The sequence below is a fragment of the Giraffa tippelskirchi genome, chromosome 2 (assembly GCF_054371585.1).
Source record: "Giraffa tippelskirchi isolate mGirTip1 chromosome 2, T2T-mGirTip1v1.2.pri, whole genome shotgun sequence".
Taxonomy (NCBI): Eukaryota; Metazoa; Chordata; class Mammalia; order Artiodactyla; family Giraffidae; genus Giraffa; species Giraffa tippelskirchi.
In genome coordinates, this window is record NC_137276.1 from 205,240,674 (window position 1) to 205,260,390 (window position 19,717).

At 34.8% G+C, this 19,717-nt stretch overlaps 1 protein-coding gene across 3 annotated transcripts in view; it reads left to right on the top strand.

Moving 5' to 3' along the window:
- The window catches only part of ROBO1 (roundabout guidance receptor 1), a 1,242,585-nt gene that overhangs the window by 1,154,012 nt on the left and 68,856 nt on the right, over positions 1 to 19,717 (top strand). For all 3 annotated transcript variants that reach the window (XM_081552483.1, XM_081552494.1, XM_081552499.1), the window contains 6 exons: positions 1,762 to 1,886; positions 3,087 to 3,258; positions 11,771 to 11,976; positions 13,488 to 13,569; positions 13,738 to 13,906; positions 13,990 to 14,156. In XM_081552483.1, coding sequence (XP_081408609.1) covers positions 1,762 to 1,886; positions 3,087 to 3,258; positions 11,771 to 11,976; positions 13,488 to 13,569; positions 13,738 to 13,906; positions 13,990 to 14,156 — 921 coding nt within the window. The remainder of the gene's footprint in view (positions 1 to 1,761; positions 1,887 to 3,086; positions 3,259 to 11,770; positions 11,977 to 13,487; positions 13,570 to 13,737; positions 13,907 to 13,989; positions 14,157 to 19,717) is intronic.

Genomic DNA, 19,717 nt, shown 5'->3' on the forward strand with positions numbered 1-19,717 from the left:
TGTCAATTATTCTAACCCTTAACTAAGGAATCAAATGCTCCTGTATGGATGTGTGTGGAGGAAAATCCCCAGGCCATGATGCACACGCCTGTTATTATACCTGGATAATGGTAGTGTTTACCAAAGTCAAGAGTAAACCACTCAATCACAATCAGAGTTTAAAAAAATTATAAGCTAGAACTTCAGTATTACCAAATTGAGCTAAACTTATTCTCCTAACGTTGTATTTTGTTCCCTATAAGTTATAGGACATTTGAAAGCATTTGCCCTGATTTTTCAGTTCTCCTATAATTTTCTAGTCAAATGGTATAATTTCTGCTAAACCTCAATTAAAAATAAAAAAGGAGTATAGGAGAAAGCACACTCATCTAAAAGTTAGGAAATATAATTGCTTTCTTCAGTTTGGTGACCATGCAAGCTGTTTTACATATCCATTCTCTTTTTAAAAAAGATTTTATATTTCACTTTACACACCTGTATACACACAAATGTAGAAAGTTTATATTTTATAAATTTTATAAACTTTATATTTTAGATATTATAAATACTTGTATAGATGTCCCAGATGCAATTGACCAAAAAATATTTAGCAAGAGAAAACTTAGTACCATTTTGAATCCTCACCTTCATTAACAAAGAAGTCATATTCTTGTGAGCAGACTGGTATGTGAACATAATCTGGCTATACCTTTGGTTCATATTCACTTTACGAGCTTATCCTAAGTGACTGACATAAGTAACTAAGCATATTTTTAAGGAAAAGTTTAGAAATAATGAAACAGTCTTAAAAAGTGGATTATGCTGTATAAACTGTAAATGTCTGACTTGAAACATTCACTTCAATTTGAACTGAAACAAGAAAGGAAAATAATTAGGCATTTCAGACAGCTGATAAGAAATGAATTTTAAAAGTGTAAATAATAGGTAGAAAGACTTAGATTCAATGCACATTTTTTTCCAAGCATAAAGCACAGCCCAAAACAAGCTTTTTTTTTTTTAAGCCAGTGACTCTATCAGCACACCTAATGTTTTCAGCTGCCATTGCTCTCAATGTAACTGACACAATTTTCTGACACTCTATTTACTGCTGGATGAAGTGGCCATTTAAGTCTGTATAAATCAAACAGTTTGGACAAAGCTGGCAGTATTTATAATGTCAGGATGAGCAGATGTTTCCAATTTGCCCTCATTTCCATATATATTCTGTTTGAACATGCCCTTGCCTATGTAAATGAAAGAGGCATTTGACTCCACTAGTGCTTTAAATTCATTTCCATTCAAGTAATTGGACTGAAGATTTTAAATGGTTATACTTTCCATAGTAGCCTTTCAGGAGCTTTTCAGTTAAAGTAATTTTAGGACCTGCCTACATCAAGAGGTCCTTGTGTCTAAGATTAACGTCCATACACCTATAAGCAGCTTTAAATGAGAAGAAATATTTATTCATACAAATTTCGAGTATATGTTGAATGTAAAGGGTCAAATTGTAGCTCAAGTGGTCTTTTTAACATTGAAGTTCATCTTAGAAGATCAAGTAATTAAAAAAAAAAAATCTTTACAAAACTACCCTATTCCACTCTATGAATATGCACTTAACAATATAGCTTCAATTGAATTAAGGGTGAGAATTGATGCATTATGTATATCTACATAGTCAAGTGATATAAACTAATGGCAGCACTTGGAATATCAGGAGATTGTCTCAATTAGGACAATGACTACATGCTTTTGATTCAGGGTAATCTGTTTCATCTCCTTCAGAACCTCCACATTTTGTAGTGAAACCCCGTGACCAGGTGGTTGCCTTGGGACGAACGGTCACTTTCCAGTGTGAAGCAACAGGAAACCCCCAACCAGCTATCTTCTGGAGGAGAGAGGGGAGTCAGGTATGACCTTGTTCTAATATTTCAGTCAGCACAAGTAAATGCCACATATACAAGAAAAAGCAACAAATGATATTTTAGTAGAACAGGAAAATTGAAAGTATATTACATAGGAAAATCTGTGTATCAATAAGAGTAAATCCACTAGTAGATCTTCTTAGTAGAATAATATTTAAATGATCCATTTAGTTATTTAAATAGATCATTCATTGTCATCTAATATCTATATTATATTTGAAATAATTTTTGATTGGGTTTGGTTTGATTTAATAACTCACTATTTCTTAATATTTTGTTATTGAATACATATCCATGCACACTAGTAGTTAAGCTTTTGTAAATGATACATGTTAAAAGGCACTAACATTTTTAAAAAGTAGCAAATTTATTTGATTATAAGAAATGTTGATATTGTTTATTTCATGAAAAAGAATGATACTATGTTACTTTGTATGAAATATATACTCCTTCCAATGAGCAAGATATTTAGATTCATAGAGAGAAATTTGTACCACCAAGTAACATCACATATTGTCTAGAGTTTGTTTTTAAGATAACTTTCTGCAGAAATAAAACTCCATTATGAATTCTTAAATTCAGTATTTGAATTTAAAAATCTATGATAGATATGCTCACCATTTAACCATAAAAATAAGAAACTTGACAATTTGATAGAGCTTACTGAACTTTTATAATGGACAAGTAACAGAGATTCTTGTGATGGTACTAAAATGATATCCTTAAACTTAATTTGTTGGAATGTGTTTAAATTTTAACGTTGTTTATATATTAAAAGATTTAATGTTTAGAATTCTAATAGTCACATCTATGTGAAACAAAACTTTTAAGTCTGTTTTGCTGAAATATGTAAAACATTTAACTCTAATAGTATCTCATATTCTTTTATAAATAGTATTGTTTGACATTGAAATTATAAAGGCATATATCAATATTTAGAATTCATTTAAATTTTCAAATAACCCCATTTAAGTTTAGATGATTAAACTTGGTGCATTTCTTTGTGTGTGTGTGTGTACATCTGTCTATTTGGGTATGTGATAGAGAATATTTAGCTTATTTTCATACATATGTTTGTGTATATATAAATATTTATGTATCTGTTTATAAATGTATAAAACATAAAAACATGTTGGAAACTAACAATTAACCTATTATTCTTTCCTCCCAAATTCTGGGCTCTAGAATCTGCTTTTCTCATATCAGCCACCACAGTCATCCAGCCGTTTTTCAGTCTCCCAGACTGGTGACCTCACTATTACTAATGTCCAGCGATCTGATGTTGGTTATTATATCTGCCAGACTTTGAATGTTGCCGGAAGTATCATCACAAAAGCATATTTGGAAGTTACCGATGGTAAAGTAGAGCGTTTTATTTCAAAATGGCCAAGTTTGGCTTTGTGTCTAAAGAGAATGCCAGTATAACACTTATTTTCAACTTTGTTTCCTTTCTTACAGTAATTTTGGTATAAGGCTAAAAGGATAAAGATAAAAGTGATTAAATGTAAAATCATTTTTATTTTAACTAGGCTATATGATAAATTTCTTGCATCAAATTAGATTCATAAGAGCATGACAATTATGCAAGGAAAGTTTACACTGAAAGTTATACACAGGACTATGTCCATGTTTTGAAAAATAAAAAATTATTTTAAAATCTCTCGGTATAAAACATCCTTTTTCTTTCTTCCAAATCATGAAGATAAGATGAATTGTTGACAAATCCTTCTCACAACTCAAGATGAGCAAGTTTTTGTTCTGTTTATCAACTCTTCTAAGCATGATTAATTAATGCCAAATATAAAGATGCAGTAATAGAGAAATCTGAATTTGAGCAAACTTCTGGAGATAGTGAAGGACAGGGAAGCCTGATGTGCTGTGGTCAATGGGGTTGAAGAGTCAGACATGACTTCGAGACTGAATAACAATAGAGAAAATCTCCAAACCATAAGATGGAAAGCAGTAAGAAGATAAGGAAATATAAGTAAGCATATAAATATATAAAAAGTATATACAAACAGATTTCCTCTGCTCTTTGAAAATAGAGCACTCCTATGAAACAGAAATATATGTAGAAATGGCATAAAATGAGGAAATAATTGTTTCTTTTCACAAAACTGAAAATCCACTTCAGATGTATTTCAGTTAGTGAGCAAATACACTAATGTGCATGCCAGCGTGCTCAGTCATGTCAGACTCTTTGTGACTCCACGGACTTAGCCTGTCAGGCTTCTCTGTCCGTGGGGTTTCCCAGGCAAGAATACTGGGAGTGGGTTGCCATTTCCCTCTCCAGGGGATCTTCTTGACCCAGGGATCAAGCCCACATCTCCTGCGTTGGCAGGAGGATTCTTTACCACTGAGCCAGGGAAGCCCTGTATTAATATAGGTCTTTCATAAAAGCAAAAAAGTGAAAGTCATTCAGTCATGTATGATTCTGCGACCCCATGGTATAGTCCATGGAATTCTCTAGGCCAGAATACTGGAGTGGGTAGCCTTTCCCTTCTCCAGGGGATCTTCCCAACCCAGGAATTGAACCAGAGTCTCCTGCATTGCAGGCAGATTCTCTACCAACTGAGCCATCAGGGAAGCCCTCATAAAAGCAAAGTGGCTTATAAGGAACTTTCAAAACCTGGAGAGTACTTGTATACACATATGTATATATACATAAAAGAAATATATATGCACTCTTTGTTGCTGTATAGTAGTATTCCATTGTATCAGTAACTCACAATTTACTTATGTTTATTTATGTACTCTTCTATTGATGGATTATTTTCAATTCAGGACTTTTATTAATAAAGCTAAATGTTCCTGTAGAAGACTATGGGTGGGCATATGCACTCAATTATCTTGGTTTGCCTTTTTGTGGATACATATACTCTACTCATTTCTCTCTTTTTTTTTTTCATTTTCCCATGTAGTCTGGATATATCTTTGTCTGATATATGTATTATAAATATTTAGTCCCAGTCATTCACTTAATGATGATTTTAGGGCTTAAGTAATTAATTCTAATGAGAACCAATGTATTATTTTCTTCTCCTGTACTTTGTCTTTTTAGATCCCTAGTCTACCTTAAGATCATGAGGATATTCACCTGTTTATTTCTGGAATCTTTATTGTCTGTATGTTTGAGATTTAAGTTGTTAAACAATCTTTAATTAATCTTTGTGTATGGTGTAAAATAAGAGTCAAAATTCCTTTTCTTCCCTTATATGGATCCTAAATATTTCAGCATCAGTTACTGAAAAGGCAGCCCTTTCCTCAGTGAATTTCAGTGGCATGTTAATCATAATTCAAATGAACATAAACGTAGTGAAAGTGCAAGTCGCTCAGTCATGTCCGACTCTTTGCGACCCCATGGATTGTATAGTCCATGGAATTCTCCAGGCCAGAATACTGGAGTGGGTAGCCTTCCTTTCTCCAGGGGATCTTCCCAACCCAGGGATCAAACCCAGGTCTCCCACATTGCAGGCAGATTCTTTTCCAGCTGAGCCACAAGGGAAATCCAAGAATACTGGAGTGGGTAGCCCAGCCCTTCTCCAACGGATCTTCCCAACCCAGGAAACGAACGGGAGTCTCCTGCATTGCAGGTGGATTCTTTACCAACTGAGCTATGAGGGAAGTCCCCATAAATGTAGTAACCTACTTCTATTTTCTCTGTTATAGTCCATTTATTTATGCCATCATATGTGATCTTAATTATTATAGCTTTATAGTAAACCAAACTGGTAAAGTCTCCAACTTTGTTTTTCTTGTTTTAGGTTGGCTGTTATAGGCCTTCTGCATTTTTTAATAAATTTTTAAAAACTGGTCAATTTCCGTACACATAATACATACACACACACACACAGATATACATACACATCCTAATATCCTAAGCAAATAAAAAAAAATCAGAATTTTAATTTTGATTCCACTTTAATTATTGAACAATTTAAGGAGAATTAACATCTTAACAATCTGAGTCTTCCAACTTAGGGAATATTTCTGTCCAATCAAATCAAATATATACACAGCATCCACCAAGGTCTGACACATGGTAGGCACTCACTAGATATTTTTTTGAATAAGTAGGTGTAATAAAGAAGGAAGGAATGAACAGCTAGCTGCTGATTAAGACATACTTCAAAATTCAAGCTGTCTCACTCAAAAGTTCACATTCTTAACACTGTGTATGGTATACATTATATATCTACTGGCTCCAGTAAATTAGGATGACCTAAAATGTTTTGGGGGCTTCCCTTGTGGCTCAGCTGGTAAAGAATCTGCTTGCAATGCGGGAGACCTGGGTTGGATCCCTGGGTTGGGAAGATGCCCTGGAGAAGGGAATGGCTACCCACTCCAGTATTCTGGCCTGGAGAATTCCATGGACTGTATAGTCCATGGGGTCTTAAAGAGTTGGACACTACTGACCCTCTTTCACTTTCAAAATGTCTTTACAATTTCTTAAATGTATTAGAGCTATTCAATGATGGCTGTGAAGACACATAATGATTTTGATAATGATTAATATAATCAATATTTAGAAAAAGTAGAACATAGATTTGCAAATATCTTTATGATTGCAACTTTATAAAGCAACTTGTATGTAAGGATGTACTCTATGGGAGAGGGCGAGGGTGGGAGGATATGGGAGAACGGCATTGAAGCACATAAATTATCATATGTGAAACAAATTGCCAGTCCAGGTTCAATTCATGATACAGGGTGCTTGGGGCTGGTGCACCGGGATGACCCGGAGGGATGGGATAGGGAGGGAGGTGGGAGAGGGGTTCTGGAAGGGGAAATCATGTACACCCATGGCGGATTCATATCAATGTATGGCTAAACCAATACAATATTGTAAAGTTAAAAAACAGATAAATAAATAAATTTAAAAAATAAAAATAAAAAAAATAAAACATTGTTCCCTTAAAGAAAAAAAAAAAAGCCAAAGGAAACTATGATAAAGTATTTTCAAATATCCCTTACTATTCTCATAATTGAAAGCAACACTTTCTAAGTGCCTTTGACGTGGCTTTATCGTGAATGGTTATATGTGAGAATAGATCAAGCATATCAACTTCTGCTAAACTAAAAGCAAAACAAAACCCCTAAATTTGTGGATTTGGGATTCATCCCTAGTAGCCAGTTCACTCCTAAAACTAAATGTCCTGTTTCATCTTACCATCTCTGGGGAGATTTTAGGTGGTTTTGTATTTGCTGTGGTGGTACTAAATTTTTAGTTTTGTTTGTTTTGGAGTCCATAAATATTGTACAAACAACTTACAACTATGAACTCATTCTTTATAGGTAAGCTGTACCTATTGTGTGTGCTGACAATATCAGTATTTACATATTACCAGATCAAGAAGAGAGATAATAAGCAGAGTATTTTCTGGATACTATTTGACTTTAGTTTCTCATCTTTTTCTCTTAATTGTTTGCAAATAGAACCAAGGCAAAGGCAGAACAAAGCATGAGGCAGAGAATATGGTAGAGTAGTAATTGTCTTTGAAGTGCTATTTCTCCGTACCTGAGGCCTACAACATGTCACATTTGACTCTGGAACATAGAAATTCATGTCACCTATTTAATTGAAAATGCTTCTTCTCTTTATTACTAAAAAGCAAGAAAAAATAGTTAGTAGTGACTGAATGATATATAAAATCTAAAATCACTTGCATGAATCTCTCAAAAGTTATTAATACATAGTGGAAAGAGGGTTAATTTTCCAATTACTAGCTATTTGCCAATTGGTAACTTTTTGATTTTGATGAGTCACTTGAACTTCCAGTGTTTCAGCTTCCTAATTGTTGAAATGAGATAATCATTTACAGCCTATAGGTATTTGAGATATGTTTTGCAAACTGATGGCAAATGATATATGACTCTTACATTTGTTGATCTGCATGCTAAGTCACCTCAGTCATGTCTGACTCTTTGCTACCCTGTGGACTGCAGCCCTTCAGGCTGCTAAGTCCCTGGGGATTCTCCAGGCAAGAATACTGGAGTGGGTTGCCATTTCCTCCACCAGGGGATTTTCCTGACCCAGGGATTGAACCCGAGTCTCTTATGTCTTGTCTCCTGCATTGACAGGCTGGTTCTTTACCACTAGCATTGCCTGGGATGCCCCGTTTGTTGGTGAATAGATGTAATTTTGCATCCTTAAACTAGTCAGCGCATGTATGTTATTCTATACTGTTTCTCAAAGTTATTTTATGACTATATTTATATGTATTAACATAGACTTTATGATTATTTTTTGAGGTGACAAGAATATTACCTCTGATGTTATATCTTTATATTCAGGGTCTTTAAATCTTTCACTGAACATGTGGAAAACTAGGTGAACTTATATAAACTCTGTTCTAACAGGGATATATCACCTGTTACACTGCTGGAACCCACACCACGATCACCACCGTCACCACTATACTGATAATTAAAATTAGCAGTTATAGTTATTTAATGTCTCCTTTGTGCCAGGCACTATGCTAGTAACTTTAAACAGATCAATCATTTCAAACCTGACACTGCACTTTATAGATAAGGAAACTGAAGCAGAGAATGGTAAAAAGATATACCCAGATTTCTATGTCTGTGTCTCTATTTCTTGCCTTGCAAGTAGACCATCTACACCATTTTTGTAGATTCTACATATATGCATTAATATGCGATATTTGTTTTACTAAGATACCAAGGGGGAAGTGAGGATAGAAGCAATTGGGAGATTGGGATTGATACATATACACTATTGATTCTATGTATAAAATAGGTAACTGATGAGAACCTACCGTATAGCACAGGGAACTCTACTTAATGCTCTGTGGTGACCCGAATGGGAAAGAAGTCCAGAAGGGAGGGGGAATATGTATACATATGACTGATTCATTTTGCTGTACAGTAGAAACTAACACAATATTGTAAAGCAACTATACTCCAATATAGATTAATTTAAAAAAAGATATACCCAAAGCCTTCAGATACTAGCTAGCAGAACTGAGATTTAAAACAAAAGTTTGCACCGTTGAGTACAGTAGCCACCTGCCACATGAGGCTATTTAAATAACAATTGAAATCACTTAAAGTTACACATCCAGTTTCTCAGTCACACCAGCCACACTTAGGTGCTCAGTAGCCACTTGAAGCCCTTCGTTTCTATATTAGAGAGCCAAGATATGGAACATTTTCATTTTACAGTGCTGAATTCTTCTGATTCCAAAGCCCATGCACTTACTTTCTTTAAATCATATTTCTGTTTCTTACACATCCTGTTTTACTACCTGATAATTCATTCTAATAATCCAAATGTGAGCTATTAGACTCTTTATTTGAAGTTTTTCTCATAAATCCTAAATTTAGAGTTGATTTGTAAATGTGCTATGCACTTTAGTTTATGTAACTTTAGATGTTTTATCAGTATTTTATTCTAATCTGTGACACCAACATATTCCATTGTCTTACCTAAAAATGTAAAATTGCTTTAATGAACTTTTTTGCCTCTGATTTGCATATTACTATTTTATAGAAAAGGGTAAGTGGTGATTTCACAATTCATATAAATGCCTAGCTTTTTGCAATTAGCAAAGCACATGGAATATTTATTATTCCACTTAAATCTTCATAGCAATCCCTGGAGCTGGTTAGAGCAAGTATTATTATTCTCATGTTCCAGATAAAAACCAGAGACTTATATAATATAAATAACTTGCCTAAAGACACATGACAGATGGTATAGGCTGATAATCAAGCCTGCTCCTCTTTTCTTGCTTTATTTTAGTAAACCACCCAAGGTAAACCAGGAAGAAATCAGTAACTGGGAAACAATATCATTATTCTGGGTTGGGATAGGATAAGGAAGTGCAAATGATGCTAAATATGAGGCAAATATCAAAGAACTGTGAAGATACAGAAAGTTGAATAAATCCCCAGATACAGAATTGTTTTTAAATATAACAAGACTATGAAGGTAAACCACTGCACTACTGGGCTTAATTATAATCAGTTATAAAGAACCACTCTGTTACTAATTTAATTAATATCTGGAAATAAATATTCATTCATTCTTAGAATCAAGGGAACAGAGATGGTAGAGTCTTATAAAAACCTCAGTGCAATAAAACACTATCATTATTTTTTCATACTTACCAGAAAGAGCATTTAATTTGATTTTAGCCAAACTTAACAGATAATGTAGAGAAGATTAAACAACTCTAAGCAAAGGAATTATTGGCTTATATTTCTCACCCGTGGAGTATCTGAAACACTCCTGCCAAGTTTCAACCTCTAGCCTTCTAATACACCCCTACAGTATTAACAAATTTCACACTAGCAACCAAAGATGGAAGAGAATTGGAAGGGCGAAGTGAAAATGCACAGTTGCTGATTTCGCTCTCTTGCTTTCTTATTTTTCTTAGATTGAATGCCCAACACTAATAGTTATTGCATGATAAATGAGGAACAAATTGAAGTGTGACTCCAGCTTGTGCAGAATCTTTGGTGCATAAAACTTTGAACATGACATATCCAGGCTTGAAAATGTTGCATCCAAAATTCAGTTACTCTGGCAACCAGTTTTCTTTAAGCAGGCAATTTCTTAGAGTTGTCTTTTGAATACTCATGACATAAAATTTTTTTAACTAATATTCAGAATTTTAAAGTTTAATAATGAAAAAGGAACTTTTTGTTTGTTTAATCATTTACAAAACTATCTATGAAATTTCACCTAAATTGCCGAGGTCAGGGGATAGATCTCTCTAATGCAGGATTTATTCTCGTTCCCCTACAGCTGTTGTGGATTTTTCCCTAAAATTATGATTTTATTGTCTCAGATAAAGTTTTTAGATTTTTTTCATATAATAAAAATAATTTTTTTTATATGTTATAAAAAATGCCTTCCACTGTTTCCTTCCATAGGATGTTAAAACTGTTAAGGTAATAAAATTAGTGAAAGCATCTTCCCATTCCTATAATTCTGATATGGAAGTGTGTTATTTCCTGAGTTAGGGTATCAGCTTGAGTTATATTTTTGGATTTGTCATTGTTTAGTCACTAAGTCTTGTCCGAGTCTTGAGACCCCAAGGACTATAACCCTCCAGGTTCTTCTGTCCATGGGACTTCCTAGGTAAGGATACTGGAATGCATTGTCATTTCCTTCTCCAGGGGATCTTCCTGACCCAGGGATCAAACCTGGGTCTCCCTTATTGTAGGCAGATTCTTTATCACCTGAGCTACCACCTTCCAACAGTATTTTTGAACAGTTTCCCAGTTTCCCTGAATTTATTAGGATTGAGATATGTTTAAGCATGTACTCTTTTAATAGAAAAAATTCCAGTATCAAAAGAGCTCAATCATATTTATTTGTCAGTTATCAAAGTCCAAAGCATGTTTTCAGATACAAAATTATCAAACATGTTGGTGTGATACCATCATTCTATCTGTTGGACGCAAAACAATTATCAAGTTGGCTTTGGTTCATTTATGAAAATCTGTCTCATATATTTCCTTAGGGTAAATAGTTTTCTGTTGTCATTTTGTGTTTTACATATTTTAAAATTTAAAAAGCACAGTACTCCGCTTCTCACCACCATACATCTTCACCATCCACAACCCTTACGTACTCTCTGAACTCTTATATTAAATAGGTCCCTGGACAATGCAGCAAGCCTGGTCAGTGGTTGGTTACTTGAAAGGAGTACATTTTATCTCATTTTAATATTCTGAATCAGTACATCATAGAAATGCATTCTGAATAATGCATGTCTCCTACTTTAATTACTTGTTTAATTAGTGTGTTTCAAAGCCTAGAGCAACTGCTGTTGCTCAGATGATTAGAAAATTGCTTCCAGTTGCAGAAATCTATTTCCTGTTGTTTTTGCTGGCAGTGATTGCAGACCGACCTCCCCCAGTCATTCGACAAGGTCCTGTGAACCAGACTGTAGCAGTGGATGGTACTTTAGTGCTCAGCTGTGTGGCCACAGGCAGTCCAGTGCCCACAATTCTGTGGAGAAAGGATGGAGTCCTTGTTTCAACCCAAGATTCTCGAATCAAACAGCTGGAGACCGGAGTACTGCAGATCCGATATGCTAAGGTAACTTAAAATGACGCCCTGGGTTTCCCATTTTGTTCCACTTTATTTTTGCCTCCAACAAACCAGTGTTGAAGCCTCATATTTTAGAAATAATGAAATGCTAATGGCAGTGTTAATATATGTTTAATATGATGCTTTATTCTTTCAGACACTTCTCTGTGTATATTTATGGTTATATGACTCGTAATTTAACCCATGGCAAGTAGTTTAAGGTTTTACATGGAGGAGAAAAGGATGAGAATTTGTAGGAGAAAAAAAATACCTTCCAAGCAGTGATATGATGCATTCCTTCCATTTTCCGAAGTTATTTTCCAGACCTATATTATGTGCTGTAAACTTCAAGAGTTCTTCTGTTGTGAATATTTTGTTCAGCATTTCGCAATTACAGAATACTCTACATGCAAAAAAAAAATGGTAAAGCAGTGTATAGACTGAATGTACATTTCAAATCAGAATGTGAAATGATGAAATCTCACAGGTTTGTGGGAACGATTTAGGGATTTACCTTCCCAGGACATCTCATCCCATACCTGTTCTTTTCAGGACTACATTGTTTTGTTTTGATTTTTCTTTTTCATTTTAGGTCAAGACGAGACAAGCTCATGGGGCATATGAAAGAATAGCTTTGACAGCAATAAACATAAATTTCAATTGCTTTATTGCCTATTGTGAGCAGCTTCTTTGGAGTTTTGGATCAACATAGCAGTTTATTTCATGTGCCATGAAAGTTAATATGTTGTACTTTTTTGTGACAATGATTGTGACTTTGTTATTACAATTGCCAGAACAAGATGACAGCATTCTTGCTTTATCCAATATTATTTGATAATAGAGTTATTGCCTTAAGCAGAGGTATATGGGTTCATTATGCTACTGAGGATTTTACCATTGAACATGTGACCTGTGTTTGTTTTCTGGCAGTCAGTCTTTTGAAGGTGGAGAGAGAGCATCATTCTAGCTGGGGTTTAACTTGATACTTGCTAAACTGCCTGAAGTTACAGGTTAGAAAAATAAAATGAGTAAAAAGAGGGAATGCTTTAAAAAGAAATCATTTTGTGTCTATCCATTTTCTTTAATATCTGTTTATCTCCTTTATCCATGTGGATGTAACTCAGGTGAAATATGAAACAGCGAGAAGAGTCATTGGCTATACTTTATTAGCCTTACTATGTGACTTAGTAAATATGAAATATAAATTAGTATTAAAGATCAATCCTTTGAATTTAAGGTTATATACCTCGTGTACTGTCCCTGACACAGAAATTGATGATGTTGATGCACTTAAATACTATATCTTTATCATACAATTAGAATAACAATTTGTCTTTTGTCTTCATGCAGTATTTTAATTCACATTCAATAAAAACATGTTAAATTAAGAGGAAGCTTCTGGTTAGTGCATTTTAAGGCAGCTATCCATATTCATAGGCCATATACAAAACTATAATTGTTTCTCCAGCCCAGTGAGCTCTTGATTGTTCCAAATATTTATTTTCCGTCTGTCTTCTCAGCTGGGTGATACTGGTCGATACACGTGTATTGCATCAACCCCCAGTGGTGAAGCAACGTGGAGTGCTTACATTGAAGTCCAAGGTAAATCTAATAGTATTTTACCTTAAAGTAAAGCTTGAAATGTAGTTGTTTACTTACTGGTAAAAATATGAAGTGGATGTCTTGAAGTCTAAGTAGGGGATGGATATTTTTACCTACATTATTGTACTTCTCTGTGTAAGCATCTTTCATTTCCTTCTTCTTTGTTAGAATTTGGAGTTCCAGTTCAGCCTCCAAGACCCACCGACCCAAATTTAATCCCTAGTGCCCCCTCAAAACCTGAAGTTACAGATGTCAGCCGAAATACAGTAACGTTGTCATGGCAACCAAATTTGAATTCAGGTGCAACTCCAACGTCTTATATTATAGAAGCCTTCAGGTAGAGCAAAGATGGTGTTTCCTAGTTCTCTTTTTTGATTTACCATTAAATATGCATTTTCTAACTTGTGTATCTATCCTTAGCCATGCATCTGGAAGCAGCTGGCAGACCGTAGCAGAGAATGTGAAAACAGAAACATTTGCTATTAAAGGACTCAAACCTAATGCAATTTACCTTTTCCTTGTGAGGGCAGCCAATGCATATGGAATTAGTGATCCAAGCCAGATATCAGACCCAGTAAAAACACAAGGTAAATATTGATTTACTCAGCCTTGAGACACCTACTTATCTTTAGATGTTACAATTATACAAGTAAAATCATTTGTACTATATGCTAAGATTATATATTTAAAATAGATCTGTTTAAGTTGCTCAATTAATTTTTAAATCATAGTGTCTGCAAACTTTCTTATTTTCTTGACTAAGCACTCCATGACTTGACAAATAACAAAGAAATGTTTCTCATTTTATAAAGTCACAAATCCAATGAGCAAGAATATTATGGGAATATTTTTATAATATATTCATTTTCTTGATTTTTAAATATGACTACATGTGGATATAAAATCTTACTCACAAATATTTTTGTGATTTCATCTTAATCACAAATCACAAAATCTTTAATTGTATTTAAAATTAAGTAAATTTTGTTATGAGATTAATATTCATGACCTTTGGGATGAGTCTTGAACATTACAAACATAATCAAGTAATACTCTCTGGAAATCACACAAATGTAAGAGATAGTTGTTCTTAACCCCTCTGTCCAATGTCCTACAAAGCATGGAGAAGAATAATCTAGGTCTGTATATTCTTTGGTCTATCTTTCATTGTCAATTATGTGAACGATGACATATTAAACTCTCAAATGGAAATCATGTACGTGTTCATCAAAGCTGGGTTAAAGAAACAGATACAAGGAAAAATGAATATGTTGAAGCTGCTTCTAAACACATTTGAAATTGGAAATTTTTTCACTTGAGCCACATTCTGGATATACTGCTTTTTATTGTCTTTCATGAATAGGAATTATTTTTAACTTTCAACAGATTATTATCTCCTATTTACCCTCTTGCTCCTCCTGTTATTTTAATGTTTAAGCAGTGGTAAAACTTATATATTGGAAAAAAGGTGAATTTGAATCAACCTGTACCTTTTATTTTAACGTCATCACAGTTAAAACATACTTTATTCATATTAGATTAGTAAAGAAAGGTTAGCTCTAGATGGTAGTAATTAGAAATATAAGATTCTTTTTTCAACATACAGAGAAATCATAATGTCTCTATCTTTGTGCATTTCCAAAGCAAAAATTGAAACTTAGTTACAGTGATAGAAACAAATTGTACACAGAAGTACTGAAAGATTTAAATTACTTTTTCCAGTTTTGAGAGAGAGTCTAGCTGCCATGTTGGGCATTTTGTCTTCTCTAGAGAGTGTATAAACAACCTTTTGAGAAGGACCTTTTGTTTCAGAATTCCCAGAGAAAGCAAACCGAGCTATGGAACATGCCCATGTATGTTTCTTGCTGTGTGAAATCAACACACCCAAATGCATATATTTGCTATTATGAGTCACTTCACCAGTAGCTTTAATAGTCTCCGAGCCTGCCTTAAGGCGGTTTGAGGTTTTCAATGTTATATACGCATTTGTAAAGAATGCAGAAACTAGGACAGCTGTAAAGTGAACTGAAACTTTGGTCCCCAGTACAGTGGTCTCTACTCAGTAGATCTTAGTGAAAGTTTTTGATTAACTGTGATTCTGTCATATACACATATGAATGATTTTGTAAAATACATCCTCAACTGTAAATAAGGAGTAGTTAATGCTTTATCTGTTAACTTGTTTTTAAAAATTTTAATCTACTTACCTTTATACATGATAGCTAGTAGAATAACCTAAATGAAATGAACCCATGTCAGCTGGAAAACTGAAAACAGTGAAACAGGCATACAGTTTTGAAATCAAAAAATTTTTTAGCTCCTCAATCTGTTAGCAAGCTAGTGAGTCCTGAGGATTGATTGCCTTAACTATATAATGGGGCTAAAAAATCCCTACTCCACAGGATTGGACAAGGGTTAAATTAGCCAGTTTATAAATATGCAGGACTCAGATTTCTTTTCTATGTTATACCATAAGACTTTGTCATTTCTCATTGGATTTGTATTTGTTTCACTGGAGTAAAAATAAGGGAAGTTCATAAAACTTGAGAAACACAGTTCGCATGCTGAGTGAGAGAACCAGAATTAAGTAACTCGAAAGACTGGAATGATGGGCCGGCACTAACAAGATTAAAATTAATGGAGCAAATTTAAAAGACTGGTAGTTGGGTTTTAAAATTTAGCTGTAGAAGGATAGGCTGAGGATACTGGGCTTAAAAGGAGTGTGTGCATTGGGTGTGTTGGGAGCAGGGTGGGTGGGAGGCTGACTTCAGTGTTAGAAGACAATTAGAACACCTCCCAGAGCCGACTGAGTGAGTAGTTGTCGGAAAAACAAATGTAGTCTTAGCAGAATTATATGCACAAAATCTGAACTGGTCAGATCACGAATAGAGTAGTATGTTCTTTTTTGAGCACTACTTTTTCAGGTAGAATTTTAAGATATTTAAGAGGAAGACGAGGATGGTTGGGGAGGCTGCATTGAAAGCTAAAATTCTTATCACTAGAAAAAAAAATCCAGAACTTGGCAAAAAAAAATAGCCCCCAAAATAATAAAGTTAGACTAGGCTTGATATTTTTTTTTCCTTAGTATTTTAAGAGACTTTTGTGTGGGCAAGATATGCTTATTCTAACTCCAGGCACCTAAATAAGACCAGCGAATGGAAGTTAACACTGAGGCAAATTTCACTGTCTAGTTTTAGACGGCTTTTGAGACACAGTGAAACTGAGCTGAGTCAGACCATAGCAGGAGCCTGGGGAAGAACCTGGGAAAATCCAACTGGCAGAAACAGAATGCGTAAGCAGTTAGGGGAAGAGCCGAGGTGGAGGGAATTCAGGAAAGACTTGTTGGAAATTGATTCACAGGAAGCGGGCAAGCTTCTTGTTTTCATAATTTTTCTTTTTAGTATTGATGGACTGATTGATTGATTTGGCTTCATTAGGTCTTAGGCGTGCCACATGGGATCTTTAGTTGTGGCATTCAGACTCTTAGTTGTGTCATATGAGATCTAGGTCCCTGACCAGGGTTTGAACCAGGCCACCACATTGGGAGCGCAGATTCTTAACCACTGGACTACCAAGGAAATCCCAGCATAACTTCTTTAACTGCTTCTGCAGCATGGCTGCAAGAAAGTCTTCCCCAAGTGGAGATTCCTATGAGTAAACTGGGTCATAAGTTAAAGTTGCACAGATATAGGGCATAGTTACCTGTTCAGGAGTCAGATAGACCTATGTCACAGTAACCCTATCCCAGGGTAATCAAAATATGCTCTCTCAAATATAAGATTTGATAATGCAAGGGAGATGATATGAGCAGCTAGCAGGTGGGTTGAGGGGACTGGAGACAAATGAACGTGGTTGTTGCCACTGTTAATACTATTCTTTATCCACATTCTGTCCACACAGCATTCTTGAACCCTATCTTTTTAAAGAATATGTACACAGACACAGAATGTACAGAATACATATGCTCTAGGTAATAAGAGACCAATTATCGTAAATAATGATATGGGACCTGAATAATCCCACCCTCAAAGATTGTGTATAGGAAACTCCAATACTAGGGAAATGGCAGGGGTAAAATCTTATCTAAGGTTTCCTCCAAGTTTGATTCTGAATTTTGGGAAGACCTTTTACATGATAATACACTTCTTTCAGGAGGAGAAGGAAAACAAGAACAATAAAGAAATCAATTAATACATGTCTCAATATTACACTGTTACAGAGAAGGCAATGGCAACCCACTCCGGTACTCTTGCCTGGAAAATCCCATGGATGGGGGAGCCTGATAGGCTGCAGTCCATGGGGTCGCGAAGAGTAGGACACGACTGAGCAACTTCACTTTCACTTTCCACTTTCATGCATTGGAGAAGGAAATGGGAACCCACTCCAGTGTTCTTGCCTGGAGAATCCCAGGGACGGGGGAGCCTGGGGGGCTGCCGTCTATGGGGTCGCACAGAGTCCGACACGACTGAAGCGACTTAGCAGCAGCAGCATTACACTATTAAACATTACTTTCCACTTTTCTTTCTAGTGAGGAAGTTTCTAAAATAATGTTCTATTTCCAATATGGTGACAGTAGGCAAGAGAATCTAGAAACTCTCATGAAAGGATTAACAAGCAAGGTTACTTCAACCAGAGAAATTAGAGATTGCCATGCAAATTATAGTAGCTACCTTTAAAAGTGATTACTGACATGTTTGAAGATACTTCCTAGAAGGCAGACAATTTCCATGAGGATGGAATCTTACATATGAGAGAGCATATTTAGAAGCTAATATGTATAATATGTGTATGTGTTCCATACAGTAATTCACTTTAACTCAACTAGTGTTAATTAAACACATTCTATATGTATGTCATTGTGCTAGGTATTCTAGGTTCATAAAAATGGACCCAATCCCTACCTTCAACAAAAGGACTTTATATGCCTTAAGAAATTCAGTTCTCACAAACACACTCCAAAGTAACTTCCATTGATACTGCCATTTGACAGATGAAGTAACTGAAAAATAGTGAGGTTACAAAATCTTCTCAGTGTTCCATGGCTGTCAAGTTGCTGAGTTGGGGAGTTGCCAATTCTGTCCATGAATGCCACTCTTACCCTAGAGATAGATGGTAATTAAGTTCTACGAGCAATGGAGACTAGTGGGGAAGGAAATATACCTGAGATGGAAAACTTACAATCAAGTATTTTCTATCTATAGTCTGTGGCCTGAGGACCAATATTAGCCAAAGCTATCCCTAATGTATGATAAAGTATGAGAGGCCAAAACTCAGTTTTTCTCATTTTGCTTATTTATAAGTTTATGTCAGAGGCTCAGTATATATACATATAATCAAGGTTTTACCTCAAAGAGTCTTGAATAGCACTCTTGATCTGTCATCTCTTTCATCTGCCTGCCTTCCCTGAACTCTATCAAAGATACTTGCCAACCTCATTTGTAAAAATTTTTATTGAAATATAGTTGATTTACAGTGTTGTGTTAATTTCCATTGTATAACAAGTGAATCAGTTATACAAACGCATATATCCGCTCTTTTTAAAATTATTTTCCCAGATAACTGATCTCACTTTTAATATCCATGTTTTTGTTTTCTATCCAAACTCAGTTCTTCATTTAATTATTCATAAAACTAAAATTCTTGTTTCTGTTGCTTATGAGATGGAAAGTAGTCTAGAATATATGTGCCAAAATATGGTATTTGAGAAGGACAATTCTGGATATAAAAGTATTAATTTTCTTCTCTTGTTCACACTACTGTAAACAAAGCAAAGCATCTGTATTTAGAAAATCTCTGTAGAAATAGGCAACTTTTATCAAGTACAGACTTTTTAGTAACTTTAGCAAAAATACTTCTTTGTTGGGGAAAAAGATCCAACATAAATGAACACTAGTAGCGGTTTTAATTATTACTGTATTCTTGGTCTCCTTTCTAAAAATGTTGATATTTTTGAGACTTAAAGCTCTTTATTGAATCTTTTTGACAGGGATACAATAATTAAAGTAAAGCAACCGTCAATTAAATAGATGTTAAGTACTCTTTTCTCATCAGATTTATTCAATTCTATTCTGTCCTATCCTGTTGGTGGTTTCCATACCCCCTTTTATAAACACTAACTTATATCTTATTTGGAAAGATATCCAGGTTT